We start from the raw sequence: 15,467 nt of genomic DNA on the forward strand, positions 1-15,467 counted from the left end.
TCTTCACAGTATCACAGGGACCTCAAAAGATCATCTAGTCCAATCCCCCTGCTGGAGCAGGAACGCCTAGGTGAGGTCGCACAGGAATGTGTCTAGGCGGGCTTTGAATGTCTCCAGGGAAGGAGACTCCACAACCTCCCTGGGCAGCCTGTTCCAGTGCTCTGTTACTCTCACTGAGAAGAAGTTCTTTCTCAAATTTAAGTGGAACCTCTTGTGTTCCAGCTTGATCCCATTGCCCCTTGTCCTATCATTGTTTGCCACTGAGAAGAGCCTGACTCCATCCTCATGGCACTCACCCTTTATATATTTATAAACATTAATAAGGTCACCCCTCAGTCTCCTCTTCTCCAAACTAAAGAGCCCCAGCTCCCTCAGCCTTTCTTCATAAGGGAGGTGCTCCACTCCCTTAATCATCTTTGTTGCCCTACGCTGGACCCTCTCCAGCAGTTCCCTGTCCTTCTTGAACTGAGGGGCCCAGAACTGGACACAATATTCCAGATGGGGTCTCACCAGGGCGGAATAGAGGGGAAGGAGGACCTCTCTCGATCTACTGACCACCCCCCTTGTAATACACCCAAGGATGCCATTGGCCTTCCTGGCCACAAGGGCACAGTGCTGGCTCATGGTCATCCTGTTGTCCACCAGGACCCCCAGGTCCCTTTCCCCTACACTGCTCTCTAATAGGTCATTCCCCAACCTATACTGGAACCTGGGGTTGTTCCTGCCCAGATGCAGGACTCTGCACTTTCCCTTGTTAAAGTCCATCAGGTTATCCTTCTATCTCCTTCTCAAGTCTCCTACAATACGAAAGGCTGCTTTCTCACCAATGCTACTTGCACGGAATTTTCTCCTCTGTGTGACCTTTCCTACCAGCACCGCCCAGGACTCCAAGCATCCTTGCAGGCTGTTCCAGCAGCCTCTGCTCCCCACGTAACAGCTGCTCTCCTGGCCGGCACCCTAACCAACTGCTGTGGCAACAGGGACAAGCACGGGGACAGCCCCAGGAGCCCCAGTTTTCACCCATATGGGTTTGTTCCCCTGACAAAAGCAGAATGACAGAGTGAAACTTCTGCCCTCACCAAGGCATGGTTCAGGTTTCCACTGCCATCAACCAGAACTCTTAACAGGCATTATGAAAGCAAGACAGCCATTGCTGCTTACTCGGTAGTCTCTGCAGTGGGACAGCTGACTTTCAAATAAGTTATTAAACAAGATACAAAAGTGGTGTCTAACAAAGTTTATAGGAAACATAATAAACATCCTGAGACCAACTTCAGTCTACTGTGCTTATTTTTTAAGCACAGTTTTACCAATTAAACCGGAACTCATCTAAACAATGAAATTGTTGGGTTTCTATGTATTTAATTGGGATATGATTTTAGCCTGAGATGTAACACTTCAGTATCGACTCTGCCACACATTCAAATGTGTATGAAACTGTTCCACGCATTACTGTGTGTGAAAACACACATATTAATTTCTCAGCACTCTAGATGGGTTTCAGAGCAAGGCAGCTCCAGCTGCCTAGAGAGCAGGTTAGCCCCCTCTCAAACTCCAAAAAGTGCGTGGAGTGCTTCTAACCCAACCTCAGGTGCATTTGCAGAAGTGCCCACCTGGCTTACAACTCTGCCTGAAGTTTGTGCTCTGAGCACCCAGGAATCAGACCAGGCCTCCAAGTGTGAGAGAGGCCTAATATGCCAGATTATATCATCGGGATCATAAAGAACAGTCAAACTCAAACCCAGACACACCGCCTTCAGAAGCTAACTACCTATATCACCTACCTTGCTCAGCCTTACTTATAAAAATTAGATTCTGAAAATCTGTTTCTAGAGCTCTGCTAATTCCTTACTCAGCAGCCACATAGCAGCAGCTATTTTCACTTTGGCTACTTATTCAAAACAGATCCTAAAAATGCAGAGATATGTGCCTCCAAAACCTTCCCTCAATGGACCATGCATTCCCTGATACACACCAGTTCCAGGGCAATTTGTTACAAGTGTTAGTAAATCTACATGAGACTACCAGGGGAAACCAAGCATCTGATGCCCTGGCAAGCTTTGCACACTCAAATCAGAGGCACATGCTCACCAATATAATATATTTTTTTAAAAAGAGCACCTTTATATTTGCAACAAAAAACAGGGGAGAAACTTTTTTTTTTCCTACTTATGTTCAGATTTTTTTTAAAAAAAGCCCTTACAACTGCTTCAAGTAGTTTGAGAAGTGTAATAATAGCGGAGACTTTTCTTGTTACTTTTCATGAAAATAAGTAGTTTGATGGTGGCAGTATACATGTCACATCACTGCTGCACATTGGGGATCAGTCTGGAGTGTATCCATGCCTGGAAAGCGTTATTACACCCACGTGAGCACAGTGACGTGAAGAGAATAGCTAGTGTTGTCCTAGGTTTGACTTCCTAGATGGTCAGATAAAGTATTTCTTTCCTTATGTCTTCACAGCTGCCCTTCCTGAAAACAGACTTCTAGCATATTTCAAGAAATAAGACACAAAACACTAGATTTTCTGCCACTACCATTCATACATTCCTCATGCTTTGTTCCGACATTTGACACAGAAGCCTGAAAAAAAGGGTCTGAGTTTCATGTGGTATCTGTTACAGAATATAAAAATGTAGTAAACAATGGATTTTTTTCTTTATTTGAACCATGTGTGTTCTGTTCCGTAATCTACCACAGATGGTACTTTTCTTGTTACATAGATGTAGTATCCACTACTTTTAAGGAGTTGTGTTTTTTATGAGGGAACAATATAATACTACGAATTCAAGCAAATATCTTTAAAATCAACCTGAAGGGTAGTTTATAAATCACAGGAAAACACAAAGCTACCTGGCATTGATGTATACACAGAAAGGCCATAAAGGACAACAGAATAACTATTTGACTACAGCAAGACAAGGCCAGACACTTTCAGTTGCTGATTCTTTTTGAGCATACTCAACACTTGTGAGTTTCCAGAGAAACAGTTCCACTTCTATTTTCCACATTAATTACCAGACTGTTGAGGATTTCTTTGGTTTCAATTTAGAGCTTGCAAAAAAATGAAATAAAAATCAAGCATACCATTTAACACCTGTAAAAATACTGCAACTAATGAACGTGGGTCAGAGGAGAATATTTGAACACAGATAAAAGATATTTACTTTGGCCACAATAGATTTTTTTTTTTTAATTAGATACATATTTGAGGTCCTTTATTCAAATCTTGCAGATTTTGAAGGAGGCTTTAGACTAAAATTTAGTCAACTGGGTATTCAGCAATCTATGGGGTTCTTTTGATGTAAGATTAAATAAATTAAGGATGTAGATATATTTCAGAGAGATACTACTTAGAAGCATATTGTTAAAAATGGTTTTGACTTACAAATATAAAAGTAAGATTTTTGAGAACTGGATTAAATTTCTGTGGCAATCAGATACTAGGGAGCAACAAGAACTGCAAACCCTACCAATTACAATAGCAGTTACCACTAATGTCTGTTTTGAGGGAATTTTTAAGGTCTTGTGTCTTACTGTAACAGATCTCACACCCAACATGAAATACAAACACATACATTTTGATAGCTTAAAACAAAAATCAATATTAACAGCATAATTTCATACACTCAAGTGACTATTTGATTTACTTCATGTTTTAAATCTAAACATGTATCTGCAAGCTTAACATTTTTATTTACCAGTTTACAGAAGAAGAATATTCATTTTAGTGTCTGAAGAAAGGCAAGAATTTTGAGACCATTTCTTGATGCCCCCTAATATGTAGTTAAGGCAAATGGTGATCAAAATCCAGTTCATGAATTATGTCAATAATTCTTCTCTCTGAATATGCAATTACTTCATTGGTCTCCTTCAAAGAATGGAGAGTTGCAAATATGGGGATGAACTATGCCATTGCAGGAAGTTACAAGAAAAGTGGTTAAGTTTCTTTTGACATGGCAGTTCAGGCTCTGAAAAATAGGTAAGTTCTACTACCTTAAATTAGAAGTAGGGAAAACTATTTATCTGTGTTCCCCATAGCTGACATACGCATGTGCTTTCTCAAATGCATATCATAAAACTGTCACTTCAGAAGTAAATAATGCAGATTTTAAAAAAGTTTCACCTCCACATCATTTTAGACTGCCTTGAGAAGCATCTACAGAACATGCTGAAATACATGTGACTTTTAACCAAAACAGTCAGGTTAACAGATCCACCACAAACACCTGATACAAGCAAACCAGTTAAAACTTATTCTACCACTACTAGGCCCTAGTAAAACATCTTGTCTCTACTGAGAATCAAAAAAGAAACCAAATCCAAATTAAGAAATATTGCTTTAACTAGCAAATACTGTTTCTCTATTATGTTTCTATAAAAATTCTCTTCTAGATTATTGGGCTGCTTGTAAAAACAAAACTTCAAAGAGATTCAACATATGGTTTGCAGATCAAATATTTCACAGCTTTGTAGTTAGGCTGTTGGTTTAAAGGAGCAAGTTGTGCTTTGTATACCATGTTTATCAATGGGTATAGACCTTAACCATCTGGTGTGTGAGCACACTCCAATTTTTTAACCCTTATCCAGCGCAGTTGATATGTTATCATTTTCCTGTTGTCAATTTATTAAGCTTTCATTAAAATGTCAATCATTCACATATTTAACAAAGCCTGAGATAAGGAAGGAATTAACCAAACTGAGTTTTAGAGAATATCTGTAGTTATTATAGTAATAGTAATCACTGCCCTGAAATAAGTTCAGCATTTTTTCCTTCCTTTTTTGTTTCTTAATGCAAACTAGAGAAGAAAGTCAAGTCCACAATAGCAAATCAATTATTTCCATTCTTTTCACACATGTGAAAACCCTGAGTAACAACTGAGCAGGATTCAATAAATAGCGGTAGTGCTTGAAAACAAATTCTAGAGAATAACTTCTGCCTTTAAAGTATCTGAGTATATTTGCATATAGTAGAAGATACCAGTGCCTCACTTATTCCAATACGACCAAAAGTTTACATGGGTAAGCATTTGTCCATATAGTTCTCCTTGTGTTACTGAAAATCAGCATAGATATATCTTTGGTGGCAGATTTCACAAATGGCTGTAAAATCCAATAAACTTTTTGCTTTTTCATACTATAGAGTTTCATAGTCTCTCCATCATTTCCAGTGAATTAGTTGGGAGTAGAGAAATTAACAATACTTATACTAGTTCCATAAAATATTAATCATTGTTGTGAAATTCTACTGTACAAAAGAACTCATCATTCATCTGCATTTGTGGGTAAAATTTAAAATTAGCATCTCCAGAAACTAACTCCCAAAAGATCCACAGGTCTCTGGCTCTCACTAAGGCACAGCTATTACAGCATTTATCTCATGGCAAAAATAATGATTTCACACATTAGAAAACTCAACTTACATTTCAGAAAATACTTCTTCATGTTTCTTTTTGGCCCTGCCACAGAGCTAAGCCCTATTAATTACTGACTTTCTTGGACTAGTATGCAGCAAGAGTTCTTAAAACTTAACTCCTACTACATTTCAAAGCTCCATAGCTTCTCCAGAGATGACTTCTTAGTGCAATTAATATTTTTAAAATGTGAATATTTTATCTGTCTGAAATTGCCCACTTATTAGAAACAGGTCATAATTTCCAATAGCAGAAACCTAGGCTTTGCCAGTCGGTTTTGTTATAGAAAATTCTATCACGAGGGCCCTCGTGATAGGGGTAAAGTAGTTGTGTTAACACCAAGCACGCAATAAAATTACTTGGGAAGTCCTAAGACTCAGAATTACAGTCATAACATGGCAACGGGAGGTAGCGTAGAATGTGATAAGTGAAGAAACATAAGCACCTCTGTTAAGCACAGGCTAGCACTGGCATTCTAAACAAAGATTTCTAGAAGGACAGTATATATGCCTGCAAAGGCTTTCCATGGATCCAGATACAAACTTTGGTAAATGCTGGAAATCCATGAGTAAATAAAGTGCTTACTGATTTACAAAGCAGTGGCAGCTGCTACACTATATACCTCGTCAATGCAGTTCCAAGGAATACCAGTGAAGTTCAGAGTTTAATTTCAGGGTACTTTGACTGACAAGAGCTTTAGATGATTCCTGGATTTCTTTTTATGTTCAACTGGGTTTGATGCCATAATCTCTGGAATATCTACTAGTGTTTATCCAGTTTTATTCTCCTCCTGTAGTTTTATAGCCCCTATTAAGAGTAAAAAAAAAAACCCTACTAACTTTCCATTCCCTCAGAACAAAGTTTTTCCAAATTTCCTCTTGCTGTGCTTCAAATCTATCCAAATTATTTGTAAAGCAACTTTGAAACAGAGAGAAACTCCACCTCAGCATTAAGTTATTTTTATTTGCAGTCAGGTAAATCAACTCCAGTTTGAAAATAAACCATCGGGCTGGGTAATAGAAAAGAAAGGCAAAAGTACCATTGGTTCTATGGTAAAACACACGTAAAGAAAAGCTAAGAAACTTATCTTCCATTAGTGATCACCTTCCCACAACCCCTCAAACTTTAAAAAGGAAACAAAACCATTGCACCGGTGTTCTGTTAGTCCCAGTGTTTTTTCTGAAAAATCATCACACAACCAGTTCAGCTCTGGCATAACAGAAAATAAACTGGAAAAAACTCAGAATAAAAAAAAAAAAAAAACAAGCAAGCAGAATATGACAGTCTAAATATATGAAAGACTTAAACATTGATGGGGAAATGGTAATCAGAAAATACTAATTAGGGACACTGATATTAAGTTCAGAGGTACACACACTTCCTAATAATTGAGGGATTTCACTGTCAGCTGATATAGTTCCTTCTGCCAGTAAAACTACATAAAGCAAAGCAAAACCACACTAATGTGGGCAAAACACAAGATGTGGGATGAACACTGTAATTCTACACTTCACAAGAAAGCAGGCTTTGACTTCCAAAACACAGGTCTCAAGTCTGCCTTGAAAGAGACCTTTGAGGACTAGTTCTGAAAGAAAGAATAGTTCAGTTATTAAATTAACCTTGTTTTCACATGCCTGATCTTCTACAAACCCATGGCAGCTTGGATTCACATTTTTACTGAGCGTTTTGTTGGAACCAGAAATGGGACTACAAAACCAGAAGTATGTTTTTAGCTGTAATACCATGTCTTCTGCCTCTGAATACCCTGTGGATGGAAAGAGCTGTAATAAATAGCACAGAATGTTCCAAAGGCTAGTAGAGATGAAAAATGTCTTTTTTTTTTTTATCCTCCTTGGACTAAGCTTTGTAAGCACAGGCAAAAATGTGAGCAAGTCAGAGCTGATTCAGATATAAGTAGATTTCAACTCCAAACTGAAATGCAATGGGGTTTTATTAAATTGTGAAGCAAAGGCAACTTCCTTTCTGTACCTGAAGCAATGGGAACAGATCACAATAAGACAGAGAGTATGCAGAGCTAAAATGAAGTTTGAAAATTTTCACAAAAATACTTCAAGTTTTAAGATTGAAGAAAAAGTATTCAAAAATTTCCTGGAAAAGAGTTTTGAGAGCTCCACAGGCAACTCCATGCTGAGAAAAAAGAGGAGACATCCCCAGTTGCCCTGCATCAGCACTTCCAAACAAGTGCAGAAGGCCAAGTGTTCAATACTCGGAAGTTATCTCCAGCTCTAGGACTCTGTCACTCCCATTTTCACTACCCGACAGCATTGTCTGAGATACCAGAGACTTCCTAATTCTCTTCAAAGTTGCTTAAGAAATAAATTCAACAGCATTCATCTGAAAGACTTAGGCAGGCTGACAATAAATAGCACCCCATGCTGCAGTAATAGTGGTTTTAAAAATAAAAATATATTGAAATTATATAAATGAAAACTTTATTAACAAGGTAAAACTTGGATTATGTATTGTTGCCTCTGTTTTGCAGTAGTGTTTCTAAAGCAGAGACTGTAACTAGAAGGTTAGAAAAGTTACGGAAAAACTGACCTTTCAGCTGAAAAAAATCCACTGGCTTAGTTTAGATATTATTTAACTGGCAGTTGCTACACTTGGCATTTTACCTGTTCCACAGCATAAACTCTGACGGTCTAACACACTCTTTCTTCCTCTCACTGCTGGCCAGTTCAAAGTGTGCATTTTCTAGTGACTATATAATTCTGTTTTGGATTGATGTCATGGCTGCCACTCCAGCAGACCCATTAAAAATATAAAACATACACATCTAGAACTTCAGCTATTATCCAAACCAGAAATGGGTGATTGCGGAAGCAAGCTATACCACCTTATAAATGGGTTTTGTTGTACAGCATCTAGTTTACTGAGAAATCCTGTGGATTCTTAACTAAAAGTACACACAGTTTAAGAGCATTTGAACTCCAGAAAGACAACACTATGCAGCATTACAATAATACCAGATTCCCCCCCTCCTCAACTTCTCCGATTGCAACTGTAGCCATAAAAATATAAAAATGTGATGTAACCATAATACTTAGCAAAAGCACTGTTCTACTGACATGCTCTTATGCAGTTCTATTTTAATTCACTGTAACACAAGAATAAAGAGTGACAACACTGCTGCTTGAAAAACAGCTTAATCAAGGCATCATAGGTAGGAAGAAAATACAGAAGAAAATGCACCAATTGCTTCAGAATGACATCTCATAAGAAATGCTGCACGAAAGGAGAAGAAAGAGTAAAAGCCTTTAAAAAGTGTGCCTGATGATGCTGGTCAGAAGACAGGTCGCCAAAAAAAAAAAATTTTCATGCACAAACCACTAATTTTCCAGCACATGCATATTTGAGAAGAGACAGGCAGAAATAATGCAAAGGCATGCTTTGGCAAATGCTTAATGAATACGCTTCCTTTCCTCTTAACTTAAAAAAAACATGTCATAGACATGAGGTTCTGCACTTTGTCATAGCAGGGCCAGGTAACAGATACATACAGAAGAGCCTTAGTTTAGATTTATGAATCAGAAGATCATCAGAATTCCTGAAAAAGAAGATTGCATATGTGGTACTAAAACTGTCAGAACTAAGGAACTGCTAATAGTTCCAGAAAAAACATTTATTAACGCTATTTCTACCCAAATACACACAGGCCTACATAACTAGGCTTTGAACTTGGGTGATGCTAGGTAATTAATGTAACAGCGGAAAAGTCAGCAAGTTTAACTATTTATCTAGTTTTCCTCAAAATACAGCGTACATCAGCTCAAGCGAAAGCCAGTGAGAGCTTAGAGAAAAATACATCATTCACTACTCATCCACGGAGGCATCAACAGATGCTGATGAAGAACTACAACTTCTCAAGCCTGACAATGAAAAGCTGCTTGAGTCGGATGCAGAAAATGCGTCAGAAGTTCTTAATTTCTGAACGGTTCATGGTGAGGTAGTGGCTTTTAATGATGAAAACCATTACAAGCAAACAAAAGCAAAAAAAATTACATTTTCATACAGAAATATTTAATGTTCTTATTAGCTAAGTCAACACATGATATCTAGGACACCTGGACATGGACAGGTAACAGGTCAGAACAGGCTGCTGATGCAGCTTTAAGGCAGATAGTTTGCTAAATATTTTGATCAAGGAATTATAATGAGCAATCAAAGAGAACAGATCTTGATAAAAACTACCTATAAACTCATTTTCAGTTTTGTTAACATAAATTTTAAATATTTATGGCGACTTGCATTGCATAAACAAACCAACCTATCCGCAAGTCAACTTTCTGACAAAACGTTTTTCAAAAGAGGTTCAAAACATACCAATGCTAATTCACCTAGGAGTGGAAGCTTGCCGTATACTTTCTCTTTCCATCCACCTCAAACACGTTAGGCAAAAATAATAGCCCAGACAGTAGTGAAATTTTTTCTTTTGCTACAGCAACTTACAGAAACAATTGCCTTTAAACAGCTGTAATGATGTACACAACAGCAGTAGTCAGAAGATACCCTAGACAGCAGAACTGAAGGTACTAGCAAGGACAGATGATTTGCTACCTTTGGTTGTGTCTGTCTTTGGGAGGAGATGAACTAGTCTAACACTTTCTTAGATGTACCTTCTTAGGAGCACACCCACTTGTGATGCCAACTACATAAATCACACACCTGAACAATATTTAATAAAAAGCAGCAGTAACTGTACTACCCCAGGTGTCAAAGTCCCACTTTGAAGTAAAGTATAATTCTCTACTGCAAGTGCTGATGTGCATGGGGAAACAGACGAGGCTCACAAGTCCTGACGGTTACGTGGCACTGATATGTGTAAAGGAAGGGGTAAAGCTTCAGAGAGATCCAGAGAACTGTTTAAATTATACAGCTAACTTTTCTGAATTATTGCCAGTAAGTGCATTAGACTGAGAACATTCCAATGCCATAATGCAAGCTACTTAACAAGCTACTTTATTTTCCTTTCAGCCTCCCATTTCCTTTTCCTCCATCCTCTTTCTTCATGAAGAAAAGAGATGGTCACTACAGCATGTTTTCAGATACCTAGGGTTGAAGTATTAATATTTCCTTTTCCTTGCTTTCATCACTTTCTGAACAAAAATCACACCAATGCACAAAGCCTGTGACCTGACACAGGCAGAACGCACACAAATCAAAGTGTCCTAATTATACTTTTAAAGCAACACATTTCAAAGCAAGGATATCTTAAAACTGTGATGACTACATTTACATGCTATTTTGTCATCCTAAAACTGCAGTGACATTTTTTCTCTGGAGGAAACCTTCATACAGCAATTCTTAACTTAATAGATGTGAAAATATCACTATGATTTTTCTTCTGCTCTTGGGGTTGGTTTGTTGGGGTTTTGTTTTTGGTTTGGCACGAATAATGTAATCGTTACAGTTCACATGCCATGGTTTCTTGCAGTTTAAAAAGTTTATTGATTAGCCTTCAATAATTAATCTTATTTATAAAGTGAATAGCTTCAGCGATTTTTAGTAAGCTAGGTGAAAGAACACCTCTGAAGCAGGAATTCTGAGTAACTCTTACAGTTAAGGCACAGTTTGAGTTGAAATTATCATGTGCATCACATGACAAATTCCATCCTTAATGCTATTAACCAGGGAACATCCACTATTTTGTCCAATAGAAAGGAAAGTGAGTGCTGAAAGACACTTCTAGAAAAGCACCAGATAACATAAATGAAGGAAGATTTGGCAATCAGTTATGTTTATTCTGCCTTTCCACTCCTGACAAATGCTGTTGTCACTTCTTCTCCAGAGCAGTAGTAAACCATCCAGCACTTCAGCCAGAAAAGAATAAAGTGAAGCTACAGCTGGGCTGTTATTTCATGGGTATGTGCTGACCAGTATGTTGGAGAGAAGTATGATAAACACCTTGCAGATTCCAAAGCTGCCCATTATATGTCACATATAACAAGATGTTCTAAAGACCAGAGAGAACCCAGGCACTAACTGGATAACGCAGCACATGGATCTTTATTAACTTACCAGTTCTCTGTTATTAAAAAACAGACCTTACAACACAAAGCTAAACCCTTCTGGTCCCATTAGTGAAAGGCACAAACACAGACAAGAGCCAAGACAATACAGATTTTTTAGATATTAAGCTCAAACGATCAGATAGATGATCTGGTTTCAATATTCTTTTTTTAGAGTAGTACTAGCTAAGTTTGCATGAAATAACAACCAAATAAAACAGAAGACTGAAAAGAATCCACTGTGGAGTCAAGGAGATATATTCCATCAGCACAATTAGAATTTCTCAACTACCACATGGTAGCTCCAAAAGACAGAAAAATAGCTTGCAGTTAGAAAATATTAGTACCCTTATGAACACTGAAAATGTTGTTCAAAAAAAATAACAACGTGTGTTTAGTTTACTAAAAACAAACAAGAATGACAAAACAGAAATTATTTTTAACCTCACTTTTAAAAACACAATGATGGACCAAATATCCTGTCACCAACAACAACCAACAGCAGGTGTCAGGAGGTAATCACCTGCATAGGTCCTATATTTATGCTGATATTTTCCTACCTATATATATGTATATACATAACCTATACAGATATTTTCCCACTATCTAGTCATCTGAGAGAGAACTGTAGGTGACTTTAACCACCCAACCTATGTATGTATAATGTGACTGAAAACAGTGACATGCACAACTATATTTACCATTCTGTGTTTTACTTTGAGACCTTTGAACCAAGAACAATTTAAACATCAGCAAAAATTATCATTCTTAAAGACCGAATCTGACACATCTATTTTAATTTATTTTGAATAAATGTCTCAAGAATACAAAACAAAGCTGTTCTTTCAGGTATCCAATACTTAAAGAGTCCTTTGTAAAACACCACATTTTCAGAAAGCAGCATAGGGGCTTAAAAGAAAATAATCCCACTACTGACCAAAGCCAGATGGAAGCAGGAATGCAAAATATTTGCATTAAGAGCATTTTGCTGGAAAATCCCATACCTCTCTGCAAAAGTACAATGTTTGGTGTTCATGCATGGGGTTTGTGAACTACACAGATTATCTAAATATTTTAGTGAAGAGCTGTGCAACATGAAAAAAGCAACTTCATGAGGATGGCCTTGCAGTATACTGTGTTGCTCCTCCTGAAATGCCTATACTTTTCCTTCTGCATTTCTGCTTGCAAGCATATCCCATAAAATCGCCTTTACAACTGAACTAGTCTGAAGTTTGCAAGGTATAAATGACATTTGTTTTCAATTTGCCTCCTGAATACACTTATTCTAGCACTACTGCTGTCATTCTGCAGATGCAAATCCAGTTTAGAGGACTAGAATTACTCCCATCCCCACCTTTTATGGCATCATCGCCAGTATCAACCCCAGTTATACATCACAATTTATATTGCTAACTGCTGTATAGTGCTGTGAAGCCAAAAGAGCTTCACGGAGCAATCAACAATATTTACAAGTACCAACCCTTATATCAAAGTTGAGCATAAAAGAGCTGAAAAGAACATTTATGTATCTATTTGTAATCTTCAGTTTTAAACCCTGGTTCTCTGAAGAGGTTGATCAGGTATGTTTCCCAGTGAAGACATGTGGTTGTGAACAAACTCAGAATTGGGAAGAAAAGTGTCCCTTGATATTGCATTATGTTAAGTGCTTGGAAGATGCTGGCTTTGCCCTGTTCAGTGCAGGAAATTATTCTGTATGTGTCTCGATTATGCAAAATATGCAGAAATGTTTGTTTTCTAAAAATATTATAATGTTTATACTGATTTTTTAATAAGACCTCAGAAAATAAGACAACAATCAAACTCCCCCCATACACACACTGTTAGAGTCACTAATACAAATATCTATTTTGTAGTATAGCTAAAACATCAGGATACCTTCTCGAGCAGGAATACAAATCTTCTCTTTTTTCCTACTAAAAGCCCATAAACTATTTTGATTAATAATGTGCCACAGATTTGCTTGGCTGCTCTAAAATTATGATAGAATGCTTTTTCCGCTATAACTAGAAAAAAAGTTATTCCTGTTCAGCAGATGAATTATTACTTTGCTTTCCTCTAAATAATTGGCTTTGAAATGGGTTTAGGCAACACCTTAAAAATAACAGGGGTTGGATACTTCTTTTACTCTCTGGAAGGGTCAGTTCTACTAGACATCACCCCGAGTAAACACTGGAAACAGAATCACACTTTAAGAAGCTCAAAATAACTAAAGCTAAAATATTAAATAATAATTTATATGCCAAACTAATCTGTATGTAGAATACTGCTAAACTACAAGTTTCACCACTCAGAGAAGGTGTGATATGTAAGGACTGATGTAGGTAAGAAATATCTTTACAGAATACACGTTGTTAAAGTATATACATTAACCGGTGTAGCTCTAGGCTCCCCAAGTATGTTCATATCAAAGCTTTACCTGCAAGTTAAACATAGCAGTCTGATGTTTCTTTTTCCAATATACAGACAATATATAATTCACAAAATAACAAAAGGAACACAACAGACTCACACCTAGAGAGCTACTAACTGCTGAATGCCATTCTTGTTAACAGCTGCTTTCACCTCAGAAGGACTTAATGTAGGAAACACAGAGTAATGCACACCTAGAAGGAGCTAATTTATTTAGAACAAGATACAGGCTTTGCCCTTCTCCTACCTAAACACCATACACTAAATTTCAAATACTTTGGCACTTATGTCTCAGCACAGAAGTGTTGTACTTCTCCAAGCAAAATGTTTTGTCTTGGAGAAGCAATCTTTCCAAGTCTCAGCTGTTCTCCTAAAGGCTGAATGGAAACACACACAATTCAGGCTTCTCCATAGATTTTGGCTGGTGCTTCAACTTTTATGGTACTTTTACTTTTCTTAAAATTAAATCCATAGTCTCAAGACTCTTGACTACACAATGTCTGTAGACTTTCTTCAAATTTTCTAAAATTGAGAACACTGTCATGGGGAAATGACTAAAAGGAATTGATTCAGTTTTTATGGAAGACTGTCTTGAAGACCTCTTTCTTGAGCAGTTAGTAATTGGTATTTTCTTTCCTTTAAAAAACATGATGTCACATTCTGGAAAGTAGATCCTGTGTTTGCCAGGGTACAGGCTTAAAAGAAAAGTTAAGTCTTTAGGCAAAGGGCAAGTTATTCCCAACATTTTCCTTACTTAAGGTAAGGTCTCCTTGAACCAAAGAACATGGCTGAAAATCAGTTAAAAGACACTCTAATTTTCATGAAAGGGAGGCAGAACACTAAGTAGTTCATCCAAAACAAAAAAGCCACTGTTTTGTTTTCAATTAACTGATCAACATAAATCTTACTTAACAGCTGGGTATGACATCAGGCTCCAGTGATTCCTCTTCTCTATGCCAAAGCATCTTCCAGAGTGTGGGGAGGATGACTTAGCAGCTGACTTCATACAAACTCATTCAAATCAAGGCTGTCTCCTGAATCCAAAAAGAGGAGCTGGCAAAAAGAAAACAAAGGAAAGGATTTTGAAACCATGTAAATAGATAAAGGTGAACTAAAACAACAGGAAACAGTATAATTTAATGCAGGTTCCCCAATATAAAAAACAGGTGTACTCTTCCTAAAGCTCAAACACCCTAGCACCTGCTGTGTTGACTGTTTATTGTGCAGCTATCAGTATCTACACAGTGTATATTTAAAGATATATCCTATTGCTGTACATAAATTATAATTTCCTCACCCATTCTGAGACATAATTTATTAAACACCAGTGTGTAACACAAGGTGCTCAACAGTTAGCTCAGTGGAAAAAATTATTAAATTATTCCTCTGCCTGCTTCTCCCTCAGCCCACTGCCAGAACGCTGCGCAACTGCCCAGGGGGAGCGTACAGCACTCACATATGTAGATCAGAGGAAACTGGCTCAGAGAACACTCTACGGGAGCAGGAAAAGATCACACACTCTTGACAGTCAAAGAGCAGTTAAACTGCCATCCATCCCTCCAAGGCTCCCTGCTTTAAAACCTCCATACTTTAA

At 37.5% G+C, this 15,467-nt stretch overlaps 1 protein-coding gene across 1 annotated transcript in view; it reads right to left on the minus strand.

Moving 5' to 3' along the window:
* Nucleotides 1–14,894, minus strand: part of COL5A2 (collagen type V alpha 2 chain) — a 172,988-nt gene extending 158,094 nt beyond the window's left edge. The window contains exon 1 of the mRNA XM_065841028.2: nt 14,782–14,894. Coding sequence (XP_065697100.1) covers nt 14,782–14,879 — 98 coding nt within the window. The 5' untranslated portion in view covers nt 14,880–14,894. The remainder of the gene's footprint in view (nt 1–14,781) is intronic.
* Between the last annotated feature and the right edge of the window lie 573 nt (nt 14,895–15,467).

Source organism: Patagioenas fasciata, chromosome 7, assembly GCF_037038585.1.
Source record: "Patagioenas fasciata isolate bPatFas1 chromosome 7, bPatFas1.hap1, whole genome shotgun sequence".
NCBI classification, from domain to species: Eukaryota; Metazoa; Chordata; class Aves; order Columbiformes; family Columbidae; genus Patagioenas; species Patagioenas fasciata.